Source organism: Ursus americanus, chromosome 14 (assembly GCF_024610735.1).
Source record: "Ursus americanus isolate L20-20 chromosome 14, mUrsAme1.1.p, whole genome shotgun sequence".
Lineage (NCBI taxonomy): Eukaryota > Metazoa > Chordata > Mammalia > Carnivora > Ursidae > Ursus > Ursus americanus.
Genome location: NC_142140.1, coordinates 43,090,292 through 43,103,980, shown reverse-complemented (window position 1 = coordinate 43,103,980; position 13,689 = coordinate 43,090,292). Strand labels below are relative to the sequence as shown.

The 13,689-nt window shown below is 51.1% G+C and overlaps 2 protein-coding genes across 6 annotated transcripts in view; one reads left to right on the top strand and one right to left on the bottom strand.

Annotated features, from left to right (window-relative positions):
* Positions 1–486, bottom strand: part of SUGP1 (SURP and G-patch domain containing 1) — a 30,073-nt gene extending 29,587 nt beyond the window's left edge. Inside the window, exon 1 of the mRNA XM_045778595.2 lies at positions 432–486. Within this exon, the coding sequence (XP_045634551.1) occupies positions 432–465 (34 nt within the window). The 5' untranslated portion in view covers positions 466–486. The remainder of the gene's footprint in view (positions 1–431) is intronic.
* A 313-nt stretch (positions 487–799) lies between these two features.
* Positions 800–13,689, top strand: part of MAU2 (MAU2 sister chromatid cohesion factor) — a 27,093-nt gene continuing 14,203 nt past the window's right edge. For all 5 annotated transcript variants that reach the window (XR_006776298.2, XR_006776296.2, XR_006776297.2 and 2 more), the window contains exons 1-7: positions 800–1,096; positions 8,442–8,459; positions 8,856–8,921; positions 9,599–9,694; positions 10,897–10,991; positions 12,669–12,696; positions 12,998–13,153. Coding sequence is in view for 2 of the 5 variants with exons in the window: in XM_045778443.2 (XP_045634399.1) it covers positions 821–1,096; positions 8,442–8,459; positions 8,856–8,921; positions 9,599–9,694; positions 10,897–10,991; positions 12,669–12,696; positions 12,998–13,153 (735 nt within the window). In the remaining 3 variants the exon portion in view is untranslated. The remainder of the gene's footprint in view (positions 1,097–8,441; positions 8,460–8,855; positions 8,922–9,598; positions 9,695–10,896; positions 10,992–12,668; positions 12,697–12,997; positions 13,154–13,689) is intronic.

Here is a 13,689-nt window from a genome sequence, read left to right as displayed (position 1 = left end):
AAGACCGAGAAAGTGTGTGTAGAGAGAGAGTCCTAGATCAGTTCGAAAAAGCAGCTTCTTCAGAAAGCGGACACAGGCCAGACCACGGCTGCTACGAACAGAGGGGAGCAGGACAGCCCAAGGTTGCTGCTGTTTCGGGGAGCAGAGCTCTGAACAGTCCTGAAGGCGATTACTTGGGAAAGGGAGAGCACGGCCGACCCAGGGGCGGGCTTTACGCAATACCGGGCGCCCAAAGCAAACCTGGCGGTGGGCGCAGCAACTGGGTCTGGGGTCTCGGGACACGGGGAAGATGCAGAAGCCGCCGCTTCGGGACAACCTAGGGGCTGAGGCGAGGGGCCGGTGGGTCGGGGCAGACCCGATGGGAGAACAAAACGGCGACGCATACCCCCACGGACCCAGACGGGCGCTTCAGGGGAGGCGGGGGCTGTTACCTGCAACATCCCGGTTGTCCATCTTGAGACTCATCCAATCCCACAATGCTCCGGTTCCACTTGAGAAGGCTTCTTATATGGCGCATGGCCTGATGGGAGATGTAGTCTGTGTCGGCAAAACACGTCAGGCAACTGAGGGGATACCTGGGGTCTGTCCCTAAGGAAAACAAACCCCAGCCTATTGGCAATGTCTGTTTTCAGTCCCGCAGACCAAAAGGCATCGACTTTTCGCACACTTCCCCGGCACCGTGGCCACTCCAAAGACGAACTACATGTTCCAGAATGCTTTATGCGGCAGTTATCGCGAGGGACGTGAGAAGTCCCCGGCCCCGCCCCGCGCGCCTGCTTCCGCCTTCCTGTGGCGGCGGCTTGTTGTTGTGGAGGCCAAAATGGCGGCTCAAGCGGCGGCGGCGGCCCAGGCGGCGGCGGCCCAGGCAGCGCAGGCGGAGGCGGCCGAGTCGTGGTACCTGGCGCTTCTGGGCTTCGCCGAGCACTTCCGCACTTCCAGCCCGCCCAAGATCCGCTTGTGTGTGCACTGCCTGCAGGCCGTGTTCCCCTTCAAGCCGCCGCAGCGCATCGAGGCCCGCACACACTTGCAGCTCGGTTCCGTGCTCTACCACCACACCAAGAACAGCGAGCAGGCGCGCAGCCACCTGGAGAAGGCGGTGAGCGCGGACCCGGCCGCGAGGGAGGAGGCGCGGGCTCTTTTCGGGTCCTGGGCTGACGGACTGCGACCCCAGCGGGCAGGGGCCGCTTGGCCTCTCTTCGGGGACCTGGGGTGCGACTTCCGCACGGGCAGCAAGACCCCGAAGCCGCCAGCCTCTCAGGGGACCCGAGGGCCTCTCTCTGTACCTTACTTAACGTCTCTGGTGACAGACAGGGCCCCGGGACCCCGCTCAGGGCACTCAGAGTTGTGTCTTATCAGGAGCAACAGGGCCCCCAAATTCTTCAGAATTTCAGGAGAATATCATATGTTGGCGCCTTAGGGAAGGTCACCAGATCTGCCGGTGGGTCCTGCAACTTCCAGCTCCTCAGGGCTCAGCCCCTCCAGCATCAGCCTGAACGTTGCCTCCTGAAGTGACTCAGGATAGGGGAGGGTCAAGGTGACAGTACAGGCATCCCTTGGGAATCTGAAGTTTGGTCTTTTAGGAAACCTAAGAAGGTGTCCCCTCCCTGGACCTGGAAGTCTGATAAGTGTCTGGAGGGAATTGTACCCCTGTCACTGATGCAGAATGTCATAGATGGGAGGCAGAGGTTCAGAGAGGAGAGGTTAAAATCCTCTAACGCAGAACTGAGGGGGTCTAGGTTCCAGGACCATTTTTTTCTGTGGGGGCGGGATGGAGGGCATCTCCAAGCTCCTGCTCTCAGTATCCATGGTGACTTCCCTTCTTCCCATCATCTGTTAGTCAGAAGAGAGACCCCATCCCCCCAACTTGACTTGTGGGATCTTGGTGCTTCTAAGAATGTGGGAAAGTGACTGTCATTACGACCTTCCTGGCCTTGGCGTTGTTTCTTGTCAGAGCAACACTGTGCTCCTATCAGACCAAGCCTCCATTTGCCATTTACCCAGCTTTACTTGGATTAAAGGAAAGATTTCTTAAAAGGAATCAACTTAACTTTTTGAAATGTATTGATCTGAGGTAAATCCCAACCCACCTGTGTCCAGTAATGAGTTGCCTTCGGGAGGATATCAAATCTTTGTTTTGCAGAGTGTAAAGAGTTGGAAGGGGACTTTAGTCCTTGCTTGATCACCTTCCTTTTTTTTAGGAAGGGAGGCAGTTTTAGGAGTGTTTTAGGAGTTTTTTGGGGTTTTTTTTTATGAGTGAGGCAGTATGGGTGATTTGCCTAAAGCTACACATCAAGTTATTAACAAAACTGGCTCAGACCTGGGCTCAGGATCACCAACTTCAGTGCCTAGACAATAAATCATTATTGTTTTTATGAAGTTTTTTTATCCCTTTTATTCATTCGGTAGGTATTTATTCAGCTCACACCAGGTGCCAAGCTGTATTCTAGGTGCTGTAGATCAGTGAAGACTAAAATAGTCCCTGTCAATGTGAGCATATGTTTTTGTGCGAAAGAGACAAACGTTAAATATGTAGTAAAAGGTTAGGCCATGATAGAAGAACCATGGAAAATACGGTCCAGGGTGAAGAGATGGAGTTGATGGGAAACTTTTTTTGGCAGAGGTAGTGAGGAAGTCTATTTGTAGGAGTGACATTTGAGCAGGCCAGAATGGGATGGGGAAAGCGAACCTGGAGAATGACTCAGGATGTCAGGTCAATCCCAAGGAGTTCCTGAGCTGTGACCGGTTGGTGTAAGGTCTCTCCTGGGCAATGATGGGGCTGAGATCAAGTGAAGCCCCAGGCTTCCTTGGGTGTGGGCATGCTGGAGACTGACCGCTGAGGCCTGGCGGCCCAGTGCCTTCAGTGAATTGCGGTTCTGAAGCTCTCCCTTCTCTGGATTCACAACACATCCTGCCACTGCCCTTCCCTTGTCCCGGGGGTCATTCAGTCTTTTTCTAGCAGTGGTTCATACTTGCTGTGAATATTGTCCCATTTGGCCCACCCAGTGCTGTAGAGGGGACACAGCCGTGCCTCAGATTGCTTCCTTGTAACTGCTGGGCTTTGGGACCCATGATTTAAACCCTTATTTTTGTGAAACGTCTTCTCTTGATTTTACAGAACCCTGAATCTTGTGGGGTTTCCCACAGAGCCACAAGGTCCCCTCTGTAGGTCACACTAATGTTATACTTGGAAATCCCTTCCTTTCTGTTGCATCCCCCGCTGGGAATCTGTCCAGATTTCAGTTAAAGTGCTGTTCTCCGTGCTGTTTTCCTTCTGCAGTTGTATGTAATCTCCCATTGTGTTGCAACACAAGCATGTTTCTTTAATCTTCATTCTTTGTTAGTCCTGTGATTTTCCCCCAATCAGGCTGCCTTCAACTTCTATTCGTTCCTTTCCCAGACCCGCTCAACAAAAAATCATAATGTGTTCTTCTTTTAGAAGTGGTTTGTTTCTAGTCCTGAAGAGCAAATGGCCAAGGAGGTTCCAATTTCTTTTTAGAGAGCCAACCCAGAGTATCAAAAAATATCTTTCTTTTTCTTTTTCTTTCTTTTTTTTTTTTTTAATAAACTCTGCTTCCACCTTGGAGCTCTAATCTTACAATGCAAAATCAGTAGTTGCATGTTCTCCTAACTGAGCCTTTTTTTTTTTTTTAATGTAAATGATTCTTAAGTGTTTTGTGACTATATCCTCCTTGATCATTCCTCTTGCTGTTATTTTCTGAACTGATTTTTGTAACTAACGAGTGCTCTAGGTAAAACTTTTAATGGGCCTCTGAACTTAGTACCACATTCGGCTTCCCTGTTATTTTCATGTCTTTTGTTTTCTTTCTTGAGAAACCCCCAGCCTCCTCGGTAATCACTTTTTTTAATATAAGATTAGATTATTTACTCTCTGTTTGCTTCCTGTCAGTGTCTAACTGCCTCAACCGTATTTGTAAACCTTATAGAAGGAATGTATTATATACTTACCCATCTGGGGTGGCTGGGTGGCTCAGTCGGTTACCTGTCTGCTTTTGGCTCAGGTCATGATCCTGGAGTCCCAGGATGAAGCCCCTCATCAGGCTCCCTGCTCAGCGGGGAGTCTGCTTCTCTCTCTCCCCTCTGTTCCTCCCCCCGCTTGTGCTCGCTCTCTCTCTTGCTCACTCTCTCTCAAATAAATAAAATCTTTTTTTTTTTTTAAAGGAAGAATCTTTATACTTACCCATCAGCTTCATCAGTTCTCCAACTTTGAAAGATTCATCTGTTAAGTGTTTCCATCAGAGGTATGGAGGATGTTTTCTCCCTTAGCTTGGCAGCTTTCTCTGAGGTCAAAGCTGTTGGTCTGTCTGGTTCCTGCCTCTGCAGGCCCTTGGATCACTTGCTGGCTTCTTCATTCCCCGGGTCTGCTCAGCAACTCCTGTAGCCGTTGTGGTGCATGACTAGACCCTTCACCTGAGAGTCTCCCCTTTTACGTTATGGTTTTGGCAATGGTGGGTGTGTGTCATCAGAATTCTTGGCGGCTCTGGGACTCCTGGAGTAAATAGTTCCTGATTATAAGAGATGTCACTTTACTTAGAAATCTCTTGGCTAGAGAATTTGTGAAGCTAATTTTCTGTAAATTCTTTTGTATTGTGTTCCTTTTCATTTCATCTTCACCTTGGCTTTCCTCTTGCGGCACACCTGTTCTTGTGTGCAGCATTTGCAGTCTTCCCTTGCCTTATTTTCACACTGTTGTTCCAGCAGACAGTTCCGTTTTAGTCATTTGCGTGTCCTCTGTGGAATCAAGAGAATCTGCATGTTTGTACTTAGATGTATGTCTATATCCTGTTAACTAAACTTTTGATCACATTCTTCTTTATCTTTGGCCTAGAAAATGCATCATCATTTTAGGCTTCTCGGATTCGAAAGCCACAGAGGAATAAACGCTACTTCTCTGTGACGAATTGTTCATTATTTTTTATAATCCAGGTAGTCTTCCTTTATACACTAGTTTCTTAGACTGTAGTATTCTTTTTTTTTTTTTTTTTAAGATTTTATTTATTTATTTGGCAGAGAGAGACAGCCAGGAAGAGAGGGAACACAAGTAGGGGGAGTGGGAGAGGAAGAAGCAGGCTCCTAGCAGAGGAGCCTGATGTGGGATTCGATCCCAGAGCGCTGGGATCACACCCTGAGCCGAAGGCAGACACTTAATGACTGCACCACCCAGGCGCCCCAGACTGTGGTATTCTTGTCGATGCCATGTTTGCTTTCTCTTTGGGTTTGGGATAGAGCTGCTTTTTTAGTGGTGGTTTTGCTCCCTAACTTAGAAAGCAGCTCCAAACTGTGCCATCCAGGTGCTTGTTAATTCCGCTTCCAGGTTTAACCTGAGAATCTCTGGTTTACCTTCTCGGCAAGTGATTAAATGCTTTCCTTTCTCTTCTCAAGGCCCAAAAGGGCTTAGTTCTGGGTCTTTCATCAACAGACGTGGCTGGAGCACATCTTTCATCCCTCAGCATTGTGTCCTGCCAAATTCCATGCCCCATCGCTGGGAGCAAAACCTTGTGCAGAAGCTGTATTTGCAGAGCTTGGCATTAAGCATTTTCATGGTAGAGTGATCTGTGCTTCCTCCTGTTTTCATTTCTATTTTCTTCACTCTCACTCTCTGAGCCTCCTCTGACTTCAGGATGTGAAATCTGTCTAGGAACCATCCCTTCACAGTTCCACCAACTCGTCCCCCTGCCTCCCCTCCAACCCCTGATTTATTCCTGTTCCTGCTTGGAAATCATTGACGTATTGTTGTCGCCTTCTACATGCCAGGCTCTGCATGGGTCTTCTCAGGGACACTATCTCACTGGATCCTCAACGAACCCATGAGGTAGGGACGACTTGCAACTTGATAATGAGAGTGCTGACAGGGGCTTTCTCATAGTCAAGGTCACACAGCAGAAGGAGGCAGGCTGGCTCCTAAGTGCTGTGCTTGCATCCGAAAGGAGTTGCGGTTAATAACTATTTCAACATATTTTGATGGTTTAAAAACCTGATTTAAAAAAAATAATTATCTTGATTTTGAGGTACAAGAAGTCTTGAAACAGGGGCGCCTGGGTGGCACAGTCGTTAAGCGTCTGCCTTTGGCTCAGGGTGTGATCCCAGCGTTCTAGGATCGAGCCCCACATCAGGCTCCTCTGCTGTGAGCCTGCTTCTTCCTCTCCCACTCCCCCTGCTTGTGTTCCCTCTCTCACTGGCTGTCTCTCTCTCTCTCTGTCAAATAAATAAATAAATAAATAAATCTTTAAAAAAAAAAAAAAAAAGAAGAAGAAGAAGTCTTGAAACATTGTCAGCCCTAGATGGAATCTTCCAGGTATGAGACATGTGCTCGTTCAAGCCCGTCCACTCCTCAGGGCTTGAGCTGGCCCTGTGGTGGCCCTTACTTCCCCTTGAGAGCCCCAAGGTAACCCCAGGAACTTCTGGTGTGTTAGTTTGTATCCCTGCCCTGCAGCTGCAGGCTGCCCAGGAGTGGCTTCTTTCCCATCACGAGGAAGGAGACATAAAAGCTATTTTTGTTGCATAGTAAAACATATAGATCAGGTAGCAAATTTGAATAAAGTAGCCACCTTAGGTAAGATATTCTGTGTATTGTGAGATATATTTTCTGAGGTGTCCATATTTCTGGTTTGTGAATTTATGTTGCAAATGTTACAAAGATACAGAAATGACGTCTTTTGTTTGCTTGACAGTTGTTTGACAGACAGTCCTGGGAAAGTGACTGACTTGCCCTGACACAGGACTAGTCTTACAGCTCTCCCGGCCCAACCGTGTCTCCAGTCACACAGTTTCTTCCACCAGTTTCCCCTCTCCTTCCAGCTGATGGTCTTCGGGAGCTTCTCTCCCTGCACTGACCTTCCCCGTGGGGAGGAGTGGTTTCTATAGAAAGCACACCCTGACTTCTGTATTTACCAGCTCCATTGACATCACCCATGTGGCTGAAGCTGGTCCTGCCCCCCTGGGGACCCTGAACCCCTCCTGTCCCTGCTGCCGGGAGGCTTTGGGAGCGGACACTCAGCCTGGCTGCAGAGTGCCTTTTGCCTGGGCCCTGCATGTGTGCACGTGCATGTGTGTTTGTCAGGAGCCCAGTGGTGCTGGAGGTTTTGGTCTCTCTGTTCCTCTCTCCCTCTCCCACGGCGCCCCCTCCTGGCCCACCTATGTTTTGCAGGCAGCTGGTCTCAGGCAGCTCCGTCTTTCCCTCCCTCTGTGACTTCTTGAGCCCTTGGCCCAGAGGCATCTCTAACCCTAAGACTAGTAGCCCCATGGCCCCTCTTCCTCCCTTCACATTCTGTGTGCTGCCTCTAGGTACTCTTAAAACCCAGATCTGATCGGGTGTTTCTGTTTTATGCCTCTGAGTGAGGAAGGCTCAGGGAATGATATTAGGGCATTCTCATCCAGAGGCAGTGCTGCCACATGAATGGCACAGAGATCCATCGGGACTTCCAGCCTAACCTTCCTGGCCCTCTGCATTTTTCATGGGCTCTTCTCTGCACGGAGCATCTCCTACTCCCTCTTTGCCTAGGGACACCTCCCGCCTCACTTTCTACACCCTCACCTTTCAAGGCCCAACCCCAGGCATCATCCCCCCCCCCCCCACCTACAGTGTTCTCCTACAGAGCATGGTGAGTCAAGGTCTTCTGTTCAGCTCCGGATCGTGTGCCAGCAATTGGCAAGGCTCTGTGAATGTGTGTAGGATGAGTGGGTCGGCAAGAACGGTGTCCGGTGTATGTTTGAGTCCTAGGTGGTCTGACAGCATGGTTGGTGTGCCTCATGTAGTGGACTGGCCCACGCACGTCCTGACCACCGCCTCCTGTTGGAACGTGGAGCTGCAGGGCACAGTAGTCCCCACTGCTGGTGTGTGTGCCAGCAGGGGGTAGGACAGTGAGCTCAGAGGGTAGGACGGTCTTAGAGCCGTCCCCACCACCCCCTGGCCATATTTGCCCACACCAGTCCTTCCTGGAGCAGTCCCGCTTCCACTCTGAGGCTGGCTTTGCTCATTTCCACGCATCTTTTAAATGTCACTTCTCCAGGAAGAACTGGCACTTCCCGACCCACTCTCCAGTTGTAATTGATTCCTGTGTCATGGTTTGCCGATTGTCCGTGTATTGCAGTGAGTGGTACACAGGGTCTCTCAGCACTCCTCCTAAGGAAGCATCTCTGCTGTGGTAGGAGGGGGCTCTGAATCTGACTTTGGGGGCTGGCAAGAGAGAAAACTTCTGTCCATAGGGGAGCAGGTACTCATTCTTTCTCCCTGGGTGCACTCTAGTTGTGGGATTGCAGGGAAAGTGAGCCCACCGTATCAGGCCAGGCAGGCCACTTTCCCACTTAACTGAACACCTGCAGCTTTTGGTGACAGGACAACCTCTATCAACCCCGAAGTGGAGCCAGTAAGCAGGCACCAAGTATTTGGCTGAAAATTAATTCTTTTTTCTTTTTCTTTTCAGTGGTTGATATCACAGCAAGTATCCTTTTCTTATTGGCACCATTCCCTTTAGGGAGAGCTCCATTTGGGGGTGGGAAGCAAAGATAGTATTGTAAATGTGAATCCCCCCCATGAAGCACCCCAAAGTTTTAGGCCTTGCCCCCCCCCCCCAAAGAATCCTTTCTTCGATGTGGCTACCCCTGCAGACCAGCATCCTCCCTGTGGGTGCCGTGCTCCTGTTTGTGCCCTGTCATCTAGCTCTAACCCAGTTGGTACCAGACACGGGGAGTGCTAGAGGAGTAAGTGACCTTGACGTTTCAGACCAGGCAGGAATGCTCCTGTCCCACCAGCCTCTACAATGTAAGAACCCCAAGTTGTGGCCCTTTTAAACTGATCTCTTTGCTGTGTCTCTCCTTCCTTAACTGGATGTTATTAGATCCAACAGTTTGAAGATGTTAAATTTGAAGCAGCAAGTCTTTTGTCTGAGTTATACTGTCAAGAGGTAAGAGCACATGAAGGTTTCTGAAAGCAAAGTCACTCTCCCTATAGCAAAGACACAACAGCAAATTGGGGCTCTCGGAAGTGGACTCCCTTCTGGCTTCTAATACTTCCCATTACTTTCTACTTCTCATACCCTGGCATAGAGCATCCATGGGTCATCACTTCCTATGAAGGCAGGCAAAATCTTTTATCAAAGACTGTGGGAAAATAGCCTTGTTCCTAGGTTTAGGGCAATTCGTTCCTAACAAGTCCATATGTCTTCTTAACCTGGTTCCTGATCTCGGGCATAGCTGAAAATCACCTTTCCCTGCTTTGAGCAACCACGCATGAGGCTCCCTGGGCAGCAGGGAGTGCCTGCTTCACATCCCTGGCCCCTCTCTCTGGTTGCAGAACAGGAAAGATGGCAATTTGTTGTCTAATTTGACTGTTCAGGATTTTGGACTAAAGCTACTTTTCAGTTTAGTTGAATGAGGAGTTATTTTAAGAGCAGTGCAAAAACTTCCCAGCCAGTGAGCCCAATAAAATCTTTTCTTTTTTTAATAAAGTAAATTGGCAACCCACAAATCCTTTGGTGAGCGTGAACGGGAGTGGCCTTCTGGTGCCGCAGCTGCTCCATAAGGAATCCAGCTTGCTTGCCGGCTTGTTTTTTCCTCCCCAAACTTGACTGTTTCCTTTCAGAATTCCGTAGACGCAGCAAAGCCACTGCTGCGGAAGGCGATCCAGATCTCACAGCAGACTCCATACTGGCACTGCCGCCTGCTCTTCCAGCTCGCTGTGAGTACCTCGGGCCCAGCCAGGAAGCACGGGTGCTTAGCAGGAGCCCTGACCTTGCGGCAGGCCCACCCAAGTACAAATAACAAACTCCAGGACGCACTGACCCTCTTCAGGCTGCTGCCCTGAATGGGTGCGGACACAGGGATGTTTCTTTCACCTGCTAACCAGCCTCTATCTTTAGTAAGACACCCCCCCACCCCCCAGGCAGCACCCAGGGTGATGGTGGGAATGTCCCTCCCCATGGGAGCTGACACAGGGTCTTGTCTTTGTGTTCTCCTCCCTTCTGGGGCTTTCTTTGGCCTATGTTCTTTTAACTTTGGGGAGCATTTCTTGCCAGTGATCCACTGTGTTTTGTAAGAGCTGAAAGATTCCAAGGGACTGCCTGTTGGGCAATGAGTAAAGCCCAGGTTCCATGTAGGTCCCAGACCCGGCCTCCCTTAAGTTCCCCAGTCACGGATGGCCCCTGTGCTCTGAGACACTCCAGTGGTGGTAGGCTTTCTAAGAAAGGCTGGGCCTTCCTGGCCACAGTGGGGAGGCCTGCCGGCTTGGGGTCATGATGGGGGACAGGTGGGCTCTACTGTGAGGGACACCTCTCTTGTTCTGGGCTCCCCCCCCCCCCCTCACTGGCTGGCCTCCGGTCTCTCCTGTCTCAGAACCAGCCTGCCTGCCAGGCTGCTCTTGCCCACCCACCATGACAACCCTGTCAACCTGCCTGTGCAGCCAGACTGTGAGTCACCTGCATTGGTGCGTGCGGGAGCCGAAGCTGCTGACCACGGCCCTGCAACTGTACCTTCCTTTGAACCTGTTAAGCCTCTTCTGCTTGAAACGTCTATAGACACTTACCCCAGAGGGAGTCCCTCCTCACTTGGGGCCCCTCTGGCTGCCTCCCTAGTGACTAGCCCACAGAGGTGATCTGCAAAGTACACAAAGTACACGCTCACAAATTCTTGGGGGTCTGTGCCTGTAAGGGTTAACTGCTGGCTCTGTGAGCCGTCAAGCTTAAATGAGGTGCACCGTAGACGAAGTAGAGTTCTATACTCAAAGCAATTAACATGATGAGATAATTTGGTTGATTTAGCTCAAAACTGACACTGAAACAATTTTGTGGGTGTGTGGGGAGGTTCAGTTTTATGTCATCGACAGAGCACTAAGGTCAGGTACTAGGTTCTGTAAAGCAAGTGTCATTGCTGTCTCCTTTTTAGCAACTTCACACACTTGAGAAGGATCTGGTGTCAGCCTGCGACCTCCTGGGTGTGGGGGCTGAGTACGCCCGGGTGGTGGGATCCGAGTACACACGGTAAGCACCCTCTCTCTACACCCCTCTCCCTCTTACTTGGAGACAGCCTGGCTATCTTGTCCCGGACAACAAAGAGCCTTGGCATTCTGGCTCGAAACGGGGATCACTTTTGCTCAGAGTAAAAACCATGCAGATGAAAGCACCGGATGTCTCTTGTCCCGTTGATTCATGAAGTTGGAAGGGACAGTGGACTGACGAGGGAGGGCAGCCTGCATTCTCAGTGCTTGCATGAATCTAGGGTCTCTTAAAATAAGAAGTACTTGTATGATGTGCTGGGCTGGTCCCTTTGAGGCACAGACGCAAGAGTAGTGCTCCCAGAGGGCGTGCGAGGTGTGCTTGGCAGTGCTTGTGGGCAACCCTGGGATCCCCGCTCGGGACACCGAGGAGCTTTTAGATGTACAGTAGAAGACAGAGTAAGTGGACGTTTGTATAAAAGACGGGATGTAGGTTCATGTTACCCACAGAACTGCTTAGACCGAGGTCTGGAGACTGGTGCTCTGAGGTCAGGGGTCAGAGGGCACTGATGCTTCATTGTGTATCCTCTGTGAAGGCCTCAAGTCTTGTTTCTTTTTTTCCTCTTAAAGAACTCTACAGTAGACAGGCACCAGGCGCCAGTGCTCTTATTCTGTTGTATGCATTAGGGTTCTGGAAAGTTCTGTTTCGTGGGGGCTGATCTTAGCCTTGGAGTTGTTGGGAAAAAACTGTCCCTAACTTGTTCTCTGAACTCTAGACTTCAGAGTGCCCACTGGAGCCACTCAGCTTCCCCCAGGCTGTCCTGGACCCTTGACCACCCTGCCCTGAGATGGTGGCTGTCATACACTCTGGCCCCATATTCCTGGCCTTTCCTGCCCCCTTTGTGCTATAGCTGTCACTGGGTTCCTGGTGCCACTCAGGCCCTGCAGGGCATGGGGACAGTGGAGCACTACACATGTTCACTCAAGAGTGTCTCCTGCCAGGGTTCTGTGCCACTGTGGACACGCGGCCTGGGGTGGCTCCAGCAGGGCACAGCAGCTGCAGATCCCTTGGCCTGGAGCCTTTGACCACAGATCTAGGGTGATAACATCTGTGACACTGTGGGAACCTTGATATAAAGTTCCCATCCTTACAGTTCGCTGGTTGGACAATGGGCATGTAGACCCTAGAGTCTGCCTGCTGTGAGGTAACAACGGGGAATGGCGTGGTGGCCTGGAGCATAGACATCTGTTCTGTGTGACTGTGACCTCCCCACCTCAGTCTCCTCACCCGGAAGATGGGGGGGAGAATGGCACCTACTTGATGGGGTGTCCATCATAGCACACAGGGATTCTGCCAAGACTGGTGGGACAGATACTTCAATTTTTAATAAACTGGGGGCCTGTGGGCAGGAGCCCCTGCCTCCCATCAGCACTTGCCCAGTGCCATCCACTGACGCACAGCCCCTCTCTACTGTGTCAGCCAGGCTGGAATTGTTGCACGCTTGCCATTCCATACTCTGTTCCTCCACACGTTCTGAGCCTACCTTCTGGCAAAAAAAGTAAAGATCAAACGGGGTGAAGTAGAATGGCCTCATAAATAAAGCAGACCTCACTGGGAACCACCAGGGACTGCTGCACATTAGGTCCCCATGAACATTGGGGTGGCACAGTCATCCCAGGAGGTGCCGGAGCCTCACAGACTAACTCACCTTCTCTTTTCCAGGGCCCTGTTCCTGCTCAGCAAAGGAATGGTAAGTCAAGGCCGGGTGGAGTAGGGCTATTATGGAGGACATGAGGCCAGGCCCTGCGCACTTGCCATAGTGTAGCCTCTTGGGGGCCCAGACCCTCATACACAGCAGACTATAGCAAGGGGGAGGCCCTGGTGCCCCTGCTGGGTTCAGAAGTGAAACTCTGATTCCAGGGATTTGTGCTAAGGAAGAAGCAGCCCCAGGTTGGTTTTTGTGTCCTCTCTGTGTGGCACTGGTGGTCCCTTTGAGGGGGGCAGACCTGGGTACCAGGAGATGTTCCCAGCACCTGTGCCTCCCTCCCCAGCTGCTGCTGATGGAGCGCAAGTTACAGGAAGTGCACCCGCTGCTGACCCTCTGTGGACAGATAGTTGAGAACTGGCAAGGGAACCCCATCCAGAAGGAGTCTCTGCGTGTCTTCTTCCTGGTCCTCCAGGTGACCCACTACTTGGATGCTGGGCAGGTACGTAGTGCCTCCCACATGAGGGCTGATGGGTGTGAGCAGGCTGCGAGTGGGCTTTAGGCCAAGACATCACCTCTGTGGTTGCCTCCTGTCACTAGCCGCACGACATGTCTATTATTGGAGTCTCAGCCTTCCCTACACACCTTGTCATGGTCTGGCACAAGTGCTTTGTCCCCGTGGGCAGCGGGCACTGTGAAAATGGGGGTCTCCTGTTCCTAGCATTATGGCGGGAGTCGTGGTGGCCCACATGTGCACTCAGCACGCTCCGCTGAAGGCATCTAAGGGCAGTTTGTGGAATCCATGAGAATAAACTGAGGATTGTGGCATGGTGCCTGGCCCACAGCAGGTGCCCCAGTAGTGTCTGTCCACCATCCCCCAGCTGATGACAGCTTTATGCAGTTCGAGAAGGGACTGACAGGATCAGCTGTCTGAGAGTAGACTAATCCTCGTGTGGTTGAGGAGCAGCTGCATCAGTGTGGGGGTGAACATCGCAGCCTTTCGGGGGTGCTACTCCATTCCTCTTACCCTACCCTGGC